At 42.2% G+C, this 17,111-nt stretch overlaps 1 protein-coding gene across 2 annotated transcripts in view; it reads left to right on the forward strand.

Annotated features, from left to right (window-relative positions):
• The window catches only part of ITPR3 (inositol 1,4,5-trisphosphate receptor type 3), a 116,030-nt gene that overhangs the window by 96,870 nt on the left and 2,049 nt on the right, over positions 1-17,111 (forward strand). The window contains exons 43-57 of one of the 2 annotated variants that reach the window (XM_077334392.1): positions 180-290; positions 1,271-1,366; positions 2,936-3,037; positions 4,106-4,192; positions 6,064-6,174; positions 8,175-8,367; positions 9,179-9,304; positions 10,263-10,435; positions 10,750-10,914; positions 11,255-11,447; positions 12,525-12,629; positions 13,320-13,444; positions 13,955-14,120; positions 14,802-14,962; positions 16,072-16,233. In XM_077334392.1, the coding sequence (XP_077190507.1) occupies positions 180-290; positions 1,271-1,366; positions 2,936-3,037; positions 4,106-4,192; positions 6,064-6,174; positions 8,175-8,367; positions 9,179-9,304; positions 10,263-10,435; positions 10,750-10,914; positions 11,255-11,447; positions 12,525-12,629; positions 13,320-13,444; positions 13,955-14,120; positions 14,802-14,962; positions 16,072-16,233 (2,076 nt within the window). The remainder of the gene's footprint in view (positions 1-179; positions 291-1,270; positions 1,367-2,935; positions 3,038-4,105; positions 4,193-6,063; positions 6,175-8,174; positions 8,368-9,178; positions 9,305-10,262; positions 10,436-10,749; positions 10,915-11,254; positions 11,448-12,524; positions 12,630-13,319; positions 13,445-13,954; positions 14,121-14,801; positions 14,963-16,071; positions 16,234-17,111) is intronic. The other variant, XM_077334393.1, reaches the window with a different exon arrangement.

A 17,111-nucleotide genomic window follows, 5' to 3' on the forward strand; every position in this document is an offset into this window, starting at 1 on the left:
CTAAGTTTGGGCCACTTGCTCAGAATGTATTCAGGTGGGTCATCATGTTGGTCTGACGCAGGATGGGCAGTGGATGACTACACCTTCAGTGTTCTCAGGCCCTCCTGACGGTCTGAGTTGGAGCAGGGATCTGGAGGAAGCGTAGAGCCCACTGGATAACTCCACGATTTAATCCACAGAGCTGCATCGTGACCCATGAGTCAAATGGGATTGACATCATCACAGCCCTGATACTCAATGACATCAGTCCCCTCTGCAGATACAGAATGGACCTGGTTCTTCAGTTGAAGGTAGACAGGACAGCTTGGGAGGTGATGGGGAGGGAGGGGCGCAATAGTAGTGGTTGCCCTGGGATGCAAAGTTTTGATGATCACAGAATCACTGGAGTGGAAGGGATTTGAAAATCATAGTCTTGTTTCTTGTAGCACTCACTCCCCCCCCCCTCCTCCTTAACACACCGCTGGTTATCTTCCTTATCGCAGTGTGTAAAGGAAAAGAGCAAACAGTGATATTGCATACTGGGGCTGCCTGCATGATTTAAGAAACAGATTAAAGAACGGAGTCAAGCATGGAAGCCAAATTACATACTACAAGGGAAGGCAAAAAGCTCTTTATGGATACTAATATAATGTGTGGGGAATTTTTTTTCCAAACTTCAAATATGCTTATCAGTCAGATCTTGCAAATGAAGCAGGCCACTCACAGTCATCTCTAATACCGCCAGGGTGATGTACTGGCCGCCCTCAGGGCACATTTACTGTGCCAGATCATTTGCCGATCCATCCTGCACTGTGAACTCCATCTGGAAGCAGCTTTCCAAATCTTTAAAACTGAAGATGCCATAGATTGAACTGGGATCTAATACCTGCAAAGCTACACAAAGCTATGCTCCCTATATACAGACAGTATATCTGTATACTCCTTGCTTTGGAGGAATCAGTCAGGAGTCCTTGCTTGGGGAAATCAGTGATGCATCATTTCCACCCAGCGGTCTGGCCTACCTTATTGGGTTCTGCCTCTCCCTTCCCTTTTGGATGTCTGATGTGAACTAGATTTGTGCTACATATACCCTGAGTGGAGTCTTGATGGAGGGTTGGCTCCCTGCAGAGGGAATTCCAGGGCCACCCTATGCAGTTACTCCAGTCCAAGCTCATTAAAATAAATGGGCTTAGGTAGGAGTAAACTGCACAGAACTGAGGTGTCACAGACCCTTGTTGCTATGTAGAGGGAATCTATAACATTTCTCATCAGTGTGGTGTCTTTTCACCAGGACAATGCTTCCAAACTTCTGCTGGCCCTGATGGAGAGCAGGCACGACAGTGAGAATGCTGAGAGGATTCTCATCAGCCTCCGTCCCCAAGAACTGGTAAGAAGGTTCAGGAAGTTGAGAGGCTTTGTGCAGTCCGTTTGTGGCCTGGCTGCGTTTGCAAGATGTGCTGTACTTCTCACTAGGATGGAAAGGAAAAAAGAGAGTAAGGAACCTAGAGTTAGACGCTATTCCTTTAGCAAATAGGGATCCAGTCCAGTGGAAATTTATTTATTTATCTGTTTGTTTGTTTTATTTGTATTTTTATACCGTCCATTCTTTATGGCTCTGGGCGGTTTACATGGAACATTGCATAAGTTTATGGGACATCTGTTCCCTAAACAGCCCCCCCTTACATTTAGCTCCATTTAGTTTGCAATAGATTTCCTTTTCCTAAAGTTGTGAAAAGATGGATCTACTTCATTCATGTGGAATATAGTTTCTCCCAAGCAGCTTGGGTGAGCCCGTGATATAATAGAAGAGTACTGGAAACTCCTCAGCAGAAGGGTCAAGGGACAAATGGGTAGCTATACCATTTCCTCCGAGATAGAATTTGGTACATTCTAGCAGAACAATGGAGTTTGTAATTTCCTGTCCATCCATTATGGTTTTCAAAGTCCTTGGGAAAGTTTGGCAAGGCACAGAAGGACAAAATGCAGGTATGAAGACTGGAGATTTCTAGACTAGAGTAGGGCACAGAGGTGCCATAGGTCTCCAACCTTTTTATCACTGGGGACCACTCAACGCCTTTTACTGAGGCCCGGTGGGGGGCGTAGTTTACTCCTCTACTCTCAACCACTGCCCTAACGCTCTCTGATCGCTATGGTAATGTTTAAACATCCCTTCAAAATAAGATACAGACATGCCACAACAATGAAGTGTGTTGTAAAGGGCTGGGGGGGATGAAGTAAAGGGCCGGGGGGGGGGGAAGGCGTCCTTTGGGGCCCACCTCCAATTAGTCGAAGGACCACATGTGGTCTGCGGCCCACAGGTTGGGGATCGCTACCATAGGGGACAAATAAAGATCTGTCCAGAGCATTAGTCTTCCTTTCCAACCACTGAAAATTCTAAGCCCTAATGTTTGAAGGTTGACTCAGCTCAAGGTTGACTCAGCATTCCATCTTTCTGAGGTCGGTAAAATGAGTACCCAGCTTGCTGGGGGGTAAACGGTAATGACTGGGGAAGGCACTGGCAAACCACCCCATATTGAGTCTACCATGAAAACGCTAGAGGGTGTCACCCCAAGGGTCAGGCATGACCCGGTGCTTGCACAGGGGATACCTTTACCTCTTATGTTTGAAGTGTGGGCCTTTCAATAATTGCTGCACAAGAACCAGAAATATAGAAAATTGCTTCTAATAAATGAGAGGTGGAATTCTCAGGATACCAAAATCTTTACTGAAGGCTAGATTCTATGTAGCTCAGAATGTCGGCCACAGGCATGCAGAAAATGTCACACATATCTAATTTCAATAAAATCAGAGTCCAGTAGCACCTTTAAGACCAACAAAGATTTATTCAGGGCATGAGCTTTCGAGTGCAAGCACTCTTCCTCAGACTAGGTCAAAGTTTTTCCTATACCAGGTTCCTGCTTCCAAGACTAATTCTGGTATTTGAAATGTCTCCTAGGTTGATGTCATTAAGAAAGCCTATCTTCAGGAAGAGGAGTGTGAAAACTCTGAGATTTCTCCCCGCGAAGTTGGGCACAACATCTACATTTTAGCTCTACAGGTAGGCATCGCTTAGATGTTCCTGGGCTGTGTTATAGATATTCTACTTTAATATACAGTAGTGCCCACACACCACAGACCAATTAAACTATTTTCTCCAGCCCAGCAAACTTCTTTCTGAAACCTGCCATTGTTGAAATGCTAATAGGACTGGTGGGCTTTGGATGGAAAGTAAGAGGAGTCTAGCTCTTGTCTTTGGGGCATGTGCATCTCACTGTGCAATAAAATGTGAGCTCCCACTTGGGACACTGGAAAGAAGCATAGAAAGAGGAGTAGAAGGTCATTTGCACTTTCTCCCCCCTTCTAGTTCTCTGTAATGTCCAACTCATAGAATCATTGACTTGGAAGGGTCCCTATAGGCCATCCAGTCCATCCCCCTGCTCAACACAGCAGAGCATCCCTGACAAGTGTTTGTCCAGCTGCTGCTTGAAGACTGTCAGTGAGGGGGATCTCAACACCTCCCTAAGCAGCTGATTCCATTGCTGAACTACTCTGGCTGTAATATCTTTCTCTTAGAATCTTTTGCAAGGCTAACAGGGATTTCTGCAGTGCATGGTTAATGACTATATATAGCAAATAGTTATAGGCAGCCACAGGAAATGGTTACAGCAACAGCAGTAAAACAAACGACACTGTGATATGACTGGCAAAATCAACCTCAAAAGATTTTTTTTAAATGTCTTCTTTTTTATTCCAATGTGCGACGTTCCGGTATTGAATACCTTGTTTCACCATTGCTTTTTCACAGCATATTACATCAACACAGAAAAAAATTCTAGCTTCCAAGCAGTATGACATCCTGCATTGTATGGATCCACAGTGTCTTTTGTTTTACTGATGTTGCTGTAATGACTGTATACAGCAGTAATCCATGCAACACGTTTAGTCCATGGCAGCCACTGTTTTTAACTAGCCTTTCTTATTTCATTGGATCATGCATTGATGTAAGGGCAGGTGAAAGTTTTGGCACTTGGTTGGAACTGCTAGACATTTTGCAAGCCAGTTCTCACCCATCTATCTGTAAGCTACTGGACTGTTGCACTGCAACTAATCCTTTTCCCCCCTCCAGCTCTCTCGGCACAACAAGCATCTCCAACATCTCCTGAAACCCGTGAAACGGATCCAAGAGGAGGAAGAGGAAGGGATTTCTTCTATGGTATGTCTGCACCCCAAATGTCTTCACTGGAAAAAACAAGCAAAAGCATCACGGATAATGTACTAACCAGTTTTGGCTGAGTTTGACGACTCTCTTTGCCATGGTTTTAATTTTTTTTAAATATATTCCACGGAGTTGTAATATTAAGACAGTGACACTTCACTGGAGTTCAAAGATTGAAACCCATTATGACAGTGACTAAGGTCATGGTCATTATTTGGTTTATAGGGGATATTATTAAATCTATATTATTATTGAGCATCAAATAATTGAGGCTTTTGAACTCTGGTGCTGGAGAAGACTCTTGCGAGTCCCTTGGACTGCAAGGCGAACAAACCGGTCAGTCCTAGAGGAGATTGGCCCTAACTGCTCCTTAGAAGGCCAGGTCCTAGATGAAACTCAAATACTTTGGCCACCTCATGAGAAGGAAGGGATTTTAAGACAACTGTCACCCGCCACAAGCCTACCCAGGGAGTGGCGGGAAATAAATCAAATACTAACACTAACACTAACACTAACACTAACACTAACACTAATAGAAGTTGCTTTGATAGAGGGTGGGGCAGTAGATGTTATCTAATTCACTGAGCCGCACATGCAGCCAGGTGGGTGACCTTGGGCTCGCCACAGCACTGATAAAGCTGTTCTGACTGAGCAGTAATATCAGGGCTGTCTCAGCCCCACCTACCTCACAGGGTATCTGTTGTGGGGAGAGGAAAGGGAAGGCGACTGTAAGCCATTTTGAGACTCCTTCTGGTAGAAAAAAACATCTTATAAGAACCAACTCTTCTTCTTCTTCTAAGTACCAAAACCTTAAACTTGATCCGGAATTCAATCGGAAGGCAGTGCAGCTGCTGAAGCACAGGCCAAATATTTTGGTCTACCAAAATGTTTCTGTAAGGACCATGGCCACTGCGTTTTGGAGCAGTTGTAATTTCTGGAACAAGGATAAGAGCAGGTTCATGTAGAGCAAATAACATTGAAGTGTTTTGCTCTGGCAGATGTTGGGTGATATACTTCTGTCTCATGGAATGTTCATAAACATCTTAAGAAACAACAGTCCAGTTTCTGAGGGAAAAATGAAAGATCAATTTGTTGAAGGAACTCAGAGACAAGTGACACCCTAACCGGCTTGGGACCAGGGTATCTATGATCTGTTTGCTCCCACATAAACCTTCTTGATATTTGAAATCATCTTTGGAGGTCCACATTTACTAGTTATATGCCATATTGTAGAACACTTGAGTCCTAGGGCCTTTTCTGTGGAAACACCCCATTAGTGGCATCCCCTTACTGGTGATATCTGAAAGACATTAAGTTTACTAGTCTATATTAACCAAGTTAAAACATTTTTATTTTCTAAAGCATTGTGACATCTCTTCCAGTAGGAAACCTAACATCAGAATCTTCGAGGTCCTTGTGCCCCTTTCACAGGGACACATGAGCCTCTTGGTACATTCTCCCTAAATCCCCTGTGCATATGTGGGTGAGATTTCACTGTGGCATCCAACTTGCTCTTTGCCATTTCAGATAGTAAAATCAACTGTTTGGCTGACAGCATGCTTGTTTGCATAAGTTAGTCTGAGAACATGATCTCTATTCAGCAGTGATTTGATTTCTTTGGAGATTTATGGGCACTGATTTATAATCTTGGGATTAGTGGTCTTTGGCTGTAATTAGTACGGTAAATTGAATAACTGTCTCCCTGGAGGAATCACTGGCCCTGTTTGTGCAACCTTTATTTATTCCTTGTCAGACCTGGTAAATACAAGAAAATATGTTGCCAATATGTAGTTGAAAGAGATTCCTTCAGGCTTTTCCAGGCTAAAGCCGTCTGGGGGTGTCTAACTTTTGCTTCTTCTTCCACCCAGCTGATTCTGCACAACAAGCAACTGACTCAAATGCTGAAATCAACAACTCCTGTCCAAGAGGAGGAGGAAGATCCACTAGCATATTATGAGAAGCACACATCCCAGATAGAGGTAGAGGTCATTTTCCCACAACTTCTATAGATTTATCATTAATGATTTCAGACTTGTTTTTTCATGTCTGATATCCAAGTTTCCATTTAGAATGACCTAATTTATGTAAAACCTTCTTTTCTGTGAGATGGTAGGTGGCCAGTTGCTCTGAATTCAGAATGAGCTTGGCAGGTATCCGAAGGTCCATCTTCTCCCATAAGTTCGTGTCCATACAAAGAGGCCCTCCTGACTGTCCCACCAATTAAATAAGCGATTTATTTATGTATTATTTTATTTATTTATTATACTTTTTGATGGCAACCCCATGATTATAGAACAACATCCCCAGAGAGGTGTGCTTGAAGCCATCACTTTCAACCTTCAGGAAGCTGTTGAAGAGAGGTTTCTTTACAACTGCCTTTGACTTCTTTAGTTTTTATTTATTGGCAGTCCAAATTCAGAGTTTTCATTGTGGTCTTTTAAGTGTTTTCTTAATCATCGTTCTATTTACATTGTAAGCCACCTGCAGTTCTACAAGTGGCTAATTCATGTTTTAAATAAATAAATAAATAAATGCTATAGCCCTCCCTGTCCACCACTGGCTTAGTTGCTCTGATGTCACAGAGCAACAGCGTAGCATAGGGCTAAGCAAATGAGCTTTCAGGTAGTCTTGGGAGAACTGGATTTCTGTAGTCAGTGAAACTATATATACAGAACAAGAAGAGTTGGTTTTTATATGCTGCTTTTCACTTACATTCGCCTTCCCTTTCTCTCCCCACAACGGACACCCTGTGAGGTAGGTGAGGCTGAGAGAGCCCAGATATTACTCCTTAGTCAGAACAGCTTTATCAGTGCTGTGGCAAGCCCAAGGTCATCCAGCTGGCTGCATGTAGAAGAGCAGGGAATCAAACCCAGCTCACCAGATTAGAAGCCACTGCTCTTAACCCCTACACCAAGCTAGCTTATACTGTCTTATGTACCAAGGGCTTTTGATAGATAATTAATTGGTACAAATTGGTTACACAGTTATCAAGTTTCCAGTGAAGAGACATCAGTCACAGATAGATCACACTTGCTTTGTATAGCACAATCATATAACATAGCATGTTGTCTTTCCTTTGACCTCCTCTACCTGTTCAGGTTCAGTCCAAAAGGTTTAATTTCTGCTTGGATTTCTGCATTAGGGCATTTTTCTGTGTTGGAGGATGTTAATTTGTTTTCTTTTGGTGCCTTCTCTATTGACGAGTGCCGTGGGCTGGACCATGGGCCCAGCAATGTCATGGCTGAGCAACTGTAGGGAGTCTCAGGTTCCTCAGCAATTAGTTGCTAGTTGGCAGTGCTTAATGTCAACTGCTCCAAGGCAGCAGGTTGGACCCGTGTGCTCCAGTGAGTTTGCTGGTGCCCAGCAGCCTTGGATGCCAGCTGCCCTGTCAGTCATCAGGAACTTGTGTGAAGCAAAGTAGTACCCCAAAGCCACTGCTGTGGGGAACCACAAAGAGAAATTTTGCCAGCAATAATTTGGATGGAATGGTTGCAGATTCTCCCCTTCAAGAGGAAAACACCTCACTACTTCTATTGACTTGTGCAACCCAGTTGAAAGATTGCAGCCTCCTCATGGGAGGAAACATTCCTTTCATATCTGGTGGCACTAGGAGCGATACAAACATTTTGAAGGCAGCGACTCTCCATGGTCTCAGGCAGATGCCTTTCACATCACTAACTATCTGGCCTGTTTAATTAGAGCTGCCGGGGACTGAACCATTTGCATGCCAAGCAGATGCTCCGCCATTGAGCTACAGCCCCCACACCTGTTAGAAATGCTTATATAACATTGTAATATTTATTGGATAAATGGTTGTAATGATTTTAACATGGATTGAATACATATTAGTGTTTTAAAACACTATTACATGTTGTGTACTTTTGGGATGTGGTCGGCCAAAAGGATCCTTTCTAAACCCGTCCCTGTAAGAACAAGAACAAGAATTGAAGGTAAAAAATAACTTTTTTCTCCCCTCCAGATTGTGCGTCTGGACCGGAGCATGGAACAGATCATCTTCCCAGTGCCCAACATTTGCGAGTTCCTGACCAAGGAAACAAAATATCGACTGTTTACCACTACAGAGCAAGATGAGCAGGGCAGCAAAGTCAGCGACTTCTTTGAGCAGTCGTCCTTTCTCCATAACGAGATGGAGTGGCAGAGGAAGCTGCGCAGTAAGCTGAGGGCTTTCTTTGGACCAAATATTATTTGGAACATCTAACTGCAGGAGAGCTCAGGTCCTCCCTGTCCGGTGTGGTATCTGTTGCTCTCAGCTGTGGATAGTGAAGTGGCCTCAGGCAGTCCACAATGCCAGCATGTGATCAACTGTTCCCAAATGTGGTTCTGAAGTTTTTGAAGGTTTCTCAACATGGTTTTTGTTCAAGTTTCTTCCTTCCTTGAGAGAGATGAAATAGAAAAGTCCATAACAGCAGCTTCTGCCTGTCAGATGTTAAGTTTGGGTGGAAGTCATTGGAAAATCTCTAAAATAGTATACCATACCAAGTTATGAATGCTAGGGAGAGCATAAGGTCCCAGCTGGAAAAAATGCCCAGTCTTTGCCATTGATTGATTATCAAGCACTTTTTCTTGTAAAGGAGAGAGGATTTTTTGATTTTGCACAGCCATTTATTGCCATATAACCCTTTCAACATGGGTTGTTGTAGAAAACCATCATAAGTCTTTACAACAAATAACAGCTCTGGTCCAAATGCAGAAACAAAGAACAAAGAGGAATTTTATTATTATATTATATAATTATATATTATATAAGGAATCAGCTGTGTGCCACATAGACTAAATTTCTGAGAACTAAACTAAACGGGAGTATATCTAACGTGGCCCAGTTTCTGGCAATTGATAGTGTTTGCTGCTGAGCTGAGGACACAGAAGTATTAATTCCTGTGACTAACTGTTTGGAAGCTTTTGCTTCTCTGTGGAGGCCTCAAGAAAAGATTGACTCAACATTGCTTCTCTCTCTTCCCATAGGCAATCCGCTAATGTATTGGTTCTCCCGCCGAATGACACTCTGGGGAAGTATCTCCTTCAACCTGGCGGTCTTCATCAACATCATCATCGCTTTTTTCTATCCTTATGTCGAGGTCACTTCAATGGGTATGTACTCAGTCACAATCACTTTCAGGAGCAGAGTAATCCTCTCACACAAATACCATTGACATTCCCTGACTCCTTTGTAGATATGTTTTCCCCATTAATATCCTCTGAAAAATATACCGTCGGGCATGCTGAGAAGCTTCAGCAGACTGTGATAACAAGGGCTTTGTTGTCCACGGTTGGCATTTTCTAGTTGTAATAAAATGAATAGGTATTGGTTTTTATTTTGTGGTCAGGGAAAAAACCACCAAACTCCAGAAATAGCATTTCTGTGCAGTCAGTCAGCATGTCCTTAATAAACCAGGACATGGCCAGAAGAGCTATTCCATGAAGGTGCTACATGAGACAGGTTCTGGGTTGATTTAAACTATCCTTCAGATGACCATAGTGGGCAAAACATGTAAAGGATAATGGATTTTAATAACTGCTTGGTTGCATACTATTTGTTGTGATACCCTAAAGAAAATGCTTTAGATTCTGGTACTGAGAGATATCAGTGGCTGCTGTGTCGTGGTGCCAAAAACAGTAAACGTTTGGGAGGCATCTCAGAGCAGAGGCAGGGCTTGCGTTGATGAAGGGCCAGTAACACTCCACATGGAAGCAAGTGCCATTAGCCATACTTGGATCTGTTGGCCATACGCTGGCACTGCATGGGCTGTATAGGTAACCCCCTTCTTTGGCTGCCTCCAGCAGATGCCTGCTGGTAAGAGGACAGGGTTTTTTCCAGTTTTGGTCACTGCTCTGCACGAAGCTGTTCAGTGCTTCCCACAATAGATCACTGCTAATATTCTGATGAGTGTGCTTTTCTCTACGATATTAATTTAAAACATGGTCATTTACTGTCCTGCCAAGGTTTTCTCTCACACTCTGAATAGATTGTTGTACAAAGTGACTACAATCAACAACTTGTTAACAAATGTGACTGTTTTAATTAATTAATATGAATGTCATTTTCCAGGATTGTTGGATTCTCCACTAATCCCTCTGCTCTCCTGGTCCTTAATCTGCTTCTCTGTTATGGCTCTGTTTACCCGGCGCTACGGTATCAGACCACTCCTCGTGGCATTGATCCTGCGCTCTATCTACCACCTGGGCATCGGCCTGACTTTGAACATATTGGGAGCTCTCAATGTAAGTCGCTTGGCTAACATAAGGTCAGAAGCAAACCTTGCAATATCTTAGACGAGGCTTTCTGAAAGAGTCCACCAAAAGAACTAGCAGCCTTTATTTTATTTATTTATTTACAGCAATGGGCTGCAAGAACTGAAATTATTCCTATTTCTGAGCTTTGATTATTGCCTGTACTGATCTAGTGGCAATGGATTTACCTCAGTATTAACAGAATGCAGTCTGAGCCCTACTGATTTTTGAAGATCATAACAAAACCACTTTACAAAGTAATTCATTGCCTTCTCCCTATTCTTCTGCTTTCTGATTCTTTGCAGCTGACAAATAAGATTGTCTTTGTAGTAAGCTTTGTGGGTAACCGTGGGACGTTCATCCGAGGCTACAAGGCCATGATCATGGATATGGAGTTTCTCTATCATGTTGCCTACATCTTGACCAGCGTTTTGGGGCTCTTTGTACACGAACTCTTCTACAGCATCTTGGTACGGTAATCATATCTATATAATGGTGGTTTATTAATGGAAGTAGGGAGGAGTTTTCTTTTTTATTTTGGATTAAGTGTTTTACCATTCTATTGTTTTCTGAAGATAGCTGAGGCTGTAAATCTAAGCCTCCTGGATGGTTCTGATGGTTTGACTGGCAAGAGCAAAACAAAAACCAGTTCACATTCAGGGAAATCGTGCAACCAAGGGAAAGACTGCCAATGTCCAGTTGAAGGATTTAATGAACAACAGCCCTCCTGAGGATAAAAGAGGGTTTCTTTCTTCTCCCCTCCTCTTCAGCTTAATCCTGTGTGAACAAGGTTTTTCTTTTCTATTTCAGCTGTTTGACCTAATCTATCGGGAGGAGACCTTATTCAATGTCATCAAAAGCGTGACACGCAATGGACGCTCCATCCTGCTGACAGCCCTCTTAGCCCTCATCCTCGTTTACCTCTTCTCCATTGTAGGCTTTCTCTTTCTAAAAGATGACTTCATTATGGAAGTGGATCCACTGCCCAACATCAAATCTAAAGGTCTTTGCCCCCTTCCCCCCTTTCCCAGTCGACTCTGAAATACCAGCAAATGAGGTTTAACACAAGTTGGCAGTATCTGTTGGCAGTATTTGAAACACTGGCACCGCTATCTTCATGAATTATTTCCCAGCCTAGGCAGAAATTTAAGAACTTTTGATTTGTACTGATCTTATCCATGTTTACTCAGAAGCAAGTCCCATTTAATTGCCATTACTCCCAAGTAAGAACTGGATCCAGACTAAATTGTCAGGTTCCACCAATTTCCTTTCCTATTGCAGATCCCATCCTCTGATGTTCCCCATCATCAGTCTTTTGTGGAGATGAATGGGCAGAAGGAAGCAGGGAAGTTCCATGCTGCTAATGGGAAATTTAGTCCGGATCCAACCCTACCTGTGCACAGGATCGCATCCTACAATTGTGTGATGTCAGATATGATGAGGCTTGGCTGGTGTTTGGGGAAGGGAAGCCAGAATTCTGGTGTCATTTCCGGTCTCAACCATGGGGTTTAACATGAGTTGGTTGTGTCTTGAAATGGGAGGATAAAAATGGATCAAGATTTAAATAAAAAGGACTTACAGATGCAGCAATTCCTGAAACAGATCCAATTGATATGGGGCACTATTCTGGTACCTCTACTGCAATTTGTTTTCACTTTGGCCTTGCCCAGGACCTTTTAACTAAGGATAAGTAACTGCTGAAGGCTCAGTCCACACTAACTTGTTGATGCTCTGAAACTTAGAGGATTTAGCATGCCTGTTAAAGAGATGCAACATGAGAATCCTGCTTGTCAGTACTCTGTAACATCCTTTTACTAGGGGAACAGGCTTATATCAGTTGCTGAGCAAAAACATTGCTAGTCAAGTAATGGGATGGTCTCAGTGGGTTAGGATACATCACATTCTGATTTGCTACTGGACAAATGCCATTGATGGTGGACAGTGGCACTAGTTAGAATGCAAAACAGAATACCAAGGTTAAACAAAACACATGATTTGAAATGCTTTTGTTACAGGAAACTTCTTTTGTCATGCTCAGGAGGTGATGTATGGGTAATGCTATTGTTTCTTATGTTTACAGCTACACCTTTTGAAATGCAAAGAAATGTAGATGCTTTTACGGAGTCATGCAGCAGTGACAAAATGACCTGCACTTCTGGTACTTTTATGCCTGAAGTGACAGAAGGTAAATGGGATTGTTTAGCAGCTTACCCTAGTAGAGAGGCTTGAGGATGTGAAGATTTTATTTACTTTATATTCTGCCTTTTCCCCCAATGGGAACTTGAAAGCAACTTACCTCTTTTTTCTCTCCTGCTTTATCTTCACAACAACCCTGTGAGGTAGAGTAGGCTGAGCGTATGTGAGTGGCCCAAGGTCACCCAGCAAGCTTCCATGGCATGAGTGAGGACAGAACCCTGGGTTTCCCAGATCCTAATCCAACCACTTAACCACTACATCATGCTTTTCTTTTTCTTTGCACCATGATAGCACACTCTGACATTAGCACAATAAGCAATTACTGCTTTTTTGCTGTGGCTTGAGATGGCTGATTTCAAAGTGCTTTACTGGCACCTCCCCAGCAACTTAATGGGAAAGAAGGACAGGTTCTTTTGGACTAAGGACAGTACATAGTAGAGAGTAGCCGAGAAAGGATTTCCAAAAACTCATTGGAACAAGCAGAAGTGTCCACCTTGGTCTTCAGAGCTATCCCAATACTTACTTTCGGTCTTTTAACTGCAAGTGGTTAGGCAGAGCAGCCAGATGTTCCCTAAACATCAGTAATACAGCTAAGAAAGAGGATAAAAAACAGCATTCTGAAGGCTAGCAATGGATTACTGCTCTGCTCTTCTGCTGAATGTGCTTTTGTTTGTTCCAGAAGAGGATGGAGATAATACAGAGCGTGCCTGTGACACGCTGCTCATGTGTATTGTCACAGTCCTGAATCATGGCCTCAGAAATGGAGGTGGTGTGGGTGACATCCTCAGGAAGCCATCCAAGGAAGTGAGTTCACTTGGAACTATCTGTATATAAGTAAAAGCTCAACAGAGATGTAGTACAGTGCACTGTAAAGTGTAGATATATCTCACTGAAATGCTTAATGGAGTGCTAGACTGAATACTGTGCCTTGACATAGACATGCTTGTACAAGGTTCTCATCTCTGATACTGACACAAGGACCAGATACATTCCCTTAACTGCCAGAGGAATATGCTTTGAATTTCCTAGCTTTTTATGAGATCTTGCCATGCCTACTTTTCTTGTTATGTATAAACACTGTTTGCAGCTACCTGTTTCAAGTTTTACATTACCACAGCTATACACCGTGCGCTCCATTGCATTCTAGCATCCCCTCATATTCTTTACTTCCTATCTAGCCATATTTGCAAGGACAACAACTGGATTGCCTTCTGAATTTCTTGAGGACAGCTCAGTTTGATATAATAGCACAACACAGGGGAAGAGAAAGCTAGGCTTGCTTTTAACATCTACCCATACTTTTCTACCCTAAAGGAATCTCTGTTCCCTGCTCGAGTGATATACGACCTCCTCTTCTTCTTCATTGTCATCATCATAGTCCTCAACCTCATCTTTGGTGTCATTATAGACACTTTTGCAGATCTAAGGAGTGAGAAGCAGAAAAAAGAAGAGATTCTGAAGACAACGTGTTTTGTATGTGGTATGTACCCAACAAAATACTTTTACCAGATTCCTCCATGATGTAGTCAGCTGGCATCACTCAAGTTTCTTCAGTCCACCCTTAGAATAAGAGAGGACAATCTCCTTCTCTCATATGAAACTAAAGACACAAAAGACCATGGATTGTGGCTGCATGCCATAAGAAGAGGTAGTTATGGTCTGTAAGGCATGATATACTTTGTAATGTATCTTCAGCAGGTAAGATTTCATGTACCACAGGACTATTTGTGTGCAGAATTTATCAAAAGATGACCACGTCCCAGTAAAGCTAGAGTTAGAGGTCCATTGCAACTCTCAGATCACAACTTTTTGTTTCAGCTGCCTTCTGGACAGGATAGGTTTCTTTTCATACACTGTGTGTGATCTTACATTTCCTACATTATGCTCCTCAAAATGACATTTAAATCTTTAAAATCTATTTTTTAGCATACCCTGTTTCATCCATCTATTGTTTTTAAGTTGTAGTTTTAACTCAGTAAGCTATACACAACTGCGTGAAAGGTAACGCTCCACTACAAACATTAACACGGTCCAGGAGCATGCCTACGCAACCCCATTGTCTGAAAAGCGATTTTTGAATTGCTTTTGAATTGAAGTGATGGAGAGGCACAACAATACAGAGATAAACACCTCTATGTTATTTTCTCCATTGCCTTTTTAGGGCTTGAAAGAGACAAGTTTGACAACAAGACAGTGTCCTTTGAAGAGCACATTAAATTTGAGCACAACATGTGGAATTATTTGTACTTCATAGTGCTGGTTCGAGTGAAGAACAAGACTGACTACACAGGACCTGAAAGCTACGTAGCACAAATGATAAAGGTGTGCACTGTGCATTGCTGGATACATGCTCACATGCTGCCAAGATATCACTTTGAGATAAAGCATTTGCAAGCTGTTTAAAAAGTGGGTGGAGAGAGAGCAGATTATGGTTCACTTTTAGATCATACTGTGCCAGCTGTCATTGTTATTTTTTAATCTGATATAGCAAGGCACTTCTTATGAGGTTAAGTCATATTCAGAGAATACCAGACACAGATTAATCATGCTTTCCTTACCAGTCAACTTCAAGGGTTCTGCTTGATACTTCCATTAAGCTGTTATCTATTAGTTAAGCCTGCAATATAGCATCAAAATAATGTGTTTATAAGAGGTCTTTAAAATAATTTGGACAACTTTATTGGTGGGGCATAATGCCCTCTAAGAACACTGACCTTGTGCAAAAGAACTGCCAGTGGATTGTATCAACAAGATTCAACTACACAGCAAATGTCTTGGAATTAGATATTAACCTGTCTGTGAACTCAAAATTAAAGCAGGGTCTAACTTTAAAAGCAGCACTGGGGTGTGTATGTACATACACGTGTAGGGATAGATGAACTCTCCACACCCCTGTAGCTGACAGAGAACTGACAGAGGCTAAGGCTGAATGGAAATAAGCCATGAGTGGGTAGAGCCTTGCCATGTCACGCCTGTCCACCCAGAAAAAAACAGAATTTGAAAAATCTTTTTGACTGCTTGCATGGAAACATCCCTGAATTACTGGGAATTTGATTCAAAGTATCTACAAATTATAGATATCCAGTAACACTTTAAAGACTAACATAGATTGTGGCAGGATATGAGCTGAAGAAGTGAGCAGTGGCTCACAAAACATGATACCCAGCCACATTTTTTTAAAGTCTATAAGTCATTTTTTTAAAGTCTACTGGATTCTTGCTCTTTTCTACTGCTACAGCCGGACTATAATACAGCTAGCAATCTTGATCTAAAAATTACAAATGGAACATTCAAGACCTGAGATTAGTTCAGCACATACACCAGAGGAAGGCATGTTATGATTCACTATCAAATATATGGATAGCGTAGAAAACTTTGCATAATTAGTCTTTTCCTCCCTTAAAATGTCATTTCCTTATTAACTACTTCAGAACAAGAACCTGGACTGGTTCCCTCGAATGCGAGCCATGTCATTGGTCAGTAATGAAGGAGAAGGGGAACAGAATGAGATCCGCTGTCTACAAGATAAACTGAATTCCACTATGAAGCTGGTATCCCACCTTACGTCACAGCTGAATGAGCTGAAGGAGCAGGTAACAGAAGTTTCAATAATATAAATGCTTGTTGACATGTAGGTTTTTTGTCCAGCCAACAAGGAGGCACATGGTGGGCCAACAAAAGTAGATCTTTGGGCACTTTATGACAGAATCTGCTGTTTGTGAGCCCTTCAACTAAATGTGATTATTTCGGATCACATTCAGTTGTTTTTAGATAAACAGCAAGGCAACCATATGACATGCCCTGACAACTAAGCAGCCGATTGCATTTATGATAGAGCAAGTGATTTTGGACCTCATTTCCAGAAAAAATGGTCAGGTAATATGGGTTAAGGCTCAGAATTAGTAGAAAACTTTTTATTTCAGATATATGCTGCCTTAAGCATGTGGAGAGGCACAAGCTATATGTGCCAATATATCCAATTCTGAGCAAGGGTGGTCCTTCATGACATAAGAGTTGAGAATGAGTAAATTAATTTTGCAACCAGAATTCCAGTTCACTACCCAAGGGTCTCCCATCATCCTTAAGATGCAAGCTGACCTTCCTTTCTTCCCAAGTACATGATCCAGCCAACAGGTTATTTGCATAATCTTAACAATGGTTTTCAAACTTTGTTTTGTGGAAAGCCTGTGGATTAAGAGGAACCTCTGATTGGCAGAAGTGAAAAACAGCAGTCAACCAGCCAAGGACAGCTTGCTTACTATTCCTCTGAATGACAGATAACTCTTTGAAATAACAGTACAGGGAAGTACTACATTAGTACACTGTATGGAGGCACACTGCACAGATGAAACCTCTGTGGCATACACGTTCCATGGCAGGCGGGTCAGTGTAAAGAAAATAGTCAGAAACCCTGAAAACCATCTTGTGAGCCCCTGGCAATTGTGGCTTGGAGTGGGACAAGTGGAAAAGG

The sequence above is a fragment of the Paroedura picta genome, chromosome 4 (genome assembly GCF_049243985.1).
Source record: "Paroedura picta isolate Pp20150507F chromosome 4, Ppicta_v3.0, whole genome shotgun sequence".
Lineage (NCBI taxonomy): Eukaryota > Metazoa > Chordata > Lepidosauria > Squamata > Gekkonidae > Paroedura > Paroedura picta.